The 4,051-nt window shown below is 36.3% G+C and overlaps 2 protein-coding genes across 2 annotated transcripts; both read left to right on the top strand.

Annotated features, from left to right (window-relative positions):
• Positions 1-7: 7 nt before the first annotated feature.
• Positions 8-2,683, top strand: LOC100634123 (tetratricopeptide repeat protein 27-like; the record flags this gene model as incomplete). Its single annotated transcript, XM_003391337.3, has 13 exons — positions 8-127; positions 195-290; positions 341-394; positions 444-542; positions 589-641; positions 767-845; positions 892-978; positions 1,822-1,879; positions 1,923-1,975; positions 2,032-2,109; positions 2,191-2,302; positions 2,394-2,470; positions 2,547-2,683. Coding segments are annotated over 13 exons (1,047 nt in total), but the record flags the coding sequence as incomplete, so codon positions are not given.
• A 30-nt stretch (positions 2,684-2,713) lies between these two features.
• Positions 2,714-4,038, top strand: LOC100633996 (regulation of nuclear pre-mRNA domain-containing protein 1A-like; the record flags this gene model as incomplete). Its single annotated transcript, XM_003391336.2, has 6 exons — positions 2,714-2,911; positions 2,983-3,112; positions 3,162-3,268; positions 3,386-3,537; positions 3,667-3,799; positions 3,851-4,038. Coding segments are annotated over exons 1-6 (867 nt in total), but the record flags the coding sequence as incomplete, so codon positions are not given.
• Between the last annotated feature and the right edge of the window lie 13 nt (positions 4,039-4,051).

Here is a 4,051-nt window from a genome sequence, read left to right as displayed (position 1 = left end):
GGAGAGAGTGATATCCTGTTACCAAGCAGCAGGGAGACTCTCACAAGCTGAGAGGATAATTAGAGAGAGAATGGAGGCTGATGGGGAGAGTGTGTTGCTATGGTGTCTCCTTGGGGACACAACTCAAGTTAGTAATACCAATAATAATATTAATAATAATAATAATAAATATTGTTTTGTGATGAACTGTTTAGGATCCAGATTGCTATCAGAAAGCATGGACACTCTCAAATGAAAGAAGTTCAAGGGCCCAGAAATCTCTTGGACTGTATTACTTGTCAAAAGAGAAGGTTTTAGCACCATTATTATTATATTTTTATTTAAAATTATAATTTTATAGTATGATGAATGCGTCGAATGTCTTCACAAATCGGTTCAAATCAATTCGCTTCAGGTACCAAATAAACTGATTGGTATCATTTTGGTTCTACTATTCTCATTAGGAAGGGGTGTGGTTTACACTAGGTCATGCCGCAGCGCAAATTGATGACCATGCACTATCAGCCAAAGCTTATCGCCATTGTGTCACTTTAGAACCTGACGTAAGAGTTGTAAGCATCATAATGGTTACTGCATGGTTCTTCATAGAATGCTGAAGCTTGGAACAATTTAGCTAGTGCATACTTGAAAAGGAAAGACAAGTAATAATAATATAATTATTATTTTAATAGTAATAGTGGTTTTTACGAAGTCTTTAGCCTTTCTAATAGACCTCATATTCTTTCTCTCTCTCCTTCCTTCTCCACTGTTCTCTTTCTTGCTCTAGGCTACGTGCTTTTAATTCATTTCAAGAAGCTTTGAAGTGCAATTATGAAAATTGGAAGATCTGGGAGAACTATCTTCTTGTATGTTATGTTAATACATGATCTTTCTATTGTAGCACCCCCACAGGTCAGTATAGATATTGGTGAGATCACTGAAGCTATAAGATCATATCACAGACTAATGGACTTACGTCATAAGCACTTGGACTCTGAGGTACTTGGTTTTTAGTTCTTCCAAATTAGGCCCAAATTTTGTCAAAAATGGAAAGTAGAGGATTTTTCATTTTTATAAATTTTTCTGATACATATACATGTTCCTATGTTGTGTAGAAAGTTTGAGCTAATTCCGATACAATTTGGATTTTTTATGAATTTTTTTAAGTTCCTCAAAAATTGGGTCAAAGTCCCTGTACTATAGTACAGGGATCTTGGCAAAATTTTGCCAAAAATGAAAAGTAAATAATTTTTTATTTTTATAAATTTTTCTGATGCATATACATGTTATTATGTTGTGTAGAAAGTTTGAGCTGATTCCGATCAAAGTTAGATTTTTTACAAATTTTTTAAGTTGCTCAAAAATTGGGTCAAAGTCCCTGTACTATAGTACAGGGATTTTGGCCAAATTTTGCCAAAAATGAAAAGTAGAGAATTCTTGATTTTTATAATTCATTCCGATGCATATACATGTTCTTATGTTGTGTAGAAAGTTTGAGCTGATTCCAATACAATTTGGATTTTTTATGAATTTTTAAAGCTGCTCAAAAATCGGACCAAAGTCCCTGTACTATAGTACAGGGATTTTTGCAAAATTTTGCCAAAAATGAAAAGTAGAGAATTTTTTTATAATTTTTTCTAATGCATATACATGCTCTTATGTTGTGTAGAAAGTTTGAGCTGATTCCGATCAAAGTTAGATTTTTTATGAATTTTTTAAGTTGCTCAAAAATTGGGCCGAAAACCATGGGCTATAGTATTACATGGTGCTATTAATTTTTGTCAAAATATTGGTGCTCAAAATTGGCAATCACTAGCAATGCTCCTTGCAAATATTTTTCAGCTTTTAAAGATAATAACAGACTCTGTTTTGGACTTGGATGAAGACGAGCAAGACAAAAGTAAGGCCATTCTCTTAGATATCTTCCATATCCATTGCTGTAGCTGGTAATGTGAGGAAGAAACTAGGTGAACTATTAGCTCGCTCTATTGCCGAGGTATATATGCCATTTGTGGTAGGCATGCATGGTTTTATAATTATAATGTTTCTTAGACTACTGGTAATTCTGAGCTCTGGGAAGTTGCATCACGTTTTCATTTGAGCAGCCCACTTGAAAATGATAAAGAAAAGGTACATTACTTCAATCAGTACATTATCTCAATTGTTTCTGTATATTAATACTATAATTGTGCATTTTCAATCTGTTCTCAGGGTATCATTGAGCTACAGAAAGCACAAAGAACATCACGTCAAGTTCCGTCTTGGGAGAGAGAGGAGTCCTCAAGAAACAGAGTCATTCATTTGACACTCCATTACTCTAAAGGTAAGGCCAGAACAGCATCAGGAGATTATTGTGTGTGTGTGTCTTGAAAGATATCATGAACTTATGCTTTTAAATTCTTTGCACTACTTAGTTTGTCGTGAATCGGGAAAGAAAGATAATTTGTTTTCTGCAAGAATGGCATTGAAGAGTGTGATCAGTATACTCAAAGTAATGAATAATCATATTATGTATGTGGGCGGGGCGAGACTAGTGTACGTGTATGATGATTCACATTTTGCTATAGGGCATGGAAACAGGATTCATTCCTGGAGAACAGTTATTGAAGCTTGAAGATGAAATGCAGCTTTTAACAGAGTACATCTAATTTTTTAATTGTATTATTTTGCTAGTCTTTTGTGTGTAACAATTTATTCATTATAATTATAATAAATTGTCATGCTCGCCCCGGCCCCCTCAATGTTAATTAATTGATTGATGAGTTGATTAATAAAATGGCGGGCATGACTTTCACTCCTGGTGTGCTAGAGTCCAAGCTAAGGGACCTCAACTCTACAATGCAGAGCATACAGGAGCTCTCACAATGGCTGATAAATAACAAGAAACACGCTAAGTCAGTGGTGGGCATATGGTTCAGAGAAATGCAGAAAGGTATTGAATACTAAGACATCATAAATGAATTTTTGCTGTTATATTTCTATATATATTCTATTTTTCTATAGCTTCTTCAAGTAGAAAGCTCACTCTGGTGTATCTTGCCAATGACGTTATTCAAAACTCGCGTCGCAAAGGACCAGAATATAAAACTGAGTTTGCCAAGGCACTCCCTCGCGCACTTCATCTTGTTGCAAAGTAGGCCTCGTTGCTATGTCAACTGTTGCTATAACGACCGTTGCTATAGAGACAAGGATCAGAGCGTCACCAAATCAGTGACTCACGTGATATCGATATGGAAAGAGAGGCGGGTTTTTGAGGACGAGACCATTAGCAAATTTAATACGATTCTGAGTAAGGGTCTCTTTCTATTGTACGCCATCCTTTTATGTGTCAACTCTCTCTTTCTCCCTCTCTCTTTTCCCCCTCTCTCTTTTCCCCCTCTCTCCCTCTCTCTCTCTCTCTCATCAGGCAGTGGTCATTATAAAAGATCAAAGAGTGAATCAGATGCATTATCTACTAGCTCTAGAGTTGAGGAATCATCATCAATGGGTGTGGTTATTGATTCTGAGACAACTCCACCCCCTCAAGAAGACCCACCTAATGGTAGAGAGCCTCCTCAGGTAAAAATGACCTTTTACCTCAAGGGGGGTTGTCTCACTTGTCTGTAGGCATTAGGAGGAGGTTCTTATATTGTTCTCTGTTGTAATGGGTCCCAGCCTTGTTCAATAATATTGTTACAATCATATTAGGTTGATGTATTGCTGAAGCTTATGACTTCAGTAGATGGTGAGAAGTCAGCAATACAAGACATGGCACTCAGACAAAGGATAGCCAACTTTCCCTCTCATCTCTACGACGTTGACATACTATCAAAATTAAAAAGTGAGTGAGTCCTTCTTGTGAGATAATGTTAACTTAATGATCCTATACTAGGTAAGGAGGCATGCCAGGAGCTGTTGGAAGAAGTCAAAGAGCCACTTGAGATTTTATCTCAATATACAAAGAAGATGGAAGACGAGCTAAAGGAGAGGCAAGAGATAGAACAGTTGCTGGAGAGTTTTCTGTGGCTACATCAATGTCTCCTTTATAAAGCTAAAGAAAGACAGAAAGTTCGCATTTATAATTATACCTACA

The sequence above is a fragment of the Amphimedon queenslandica genome, unplaced genomic scaffold (genome assembly GCF_000090795.2).
Source record: "Amphimedon queenslandica unplaced genomic scaffold, v1.1 AMPQUscaffold_9673_Cont18191, whole genome shotgun sequence".
NCBI classification, from domain to species: Eukaryota; Metazoa; Porifera; class Demospongiae; order Haplosclerida; family Niphatidae; genus Amphimedon; species Amphimedon queenslandica.
This window is presented reverse-complemented; position numbering and strand designations above follow the sequence as displayed.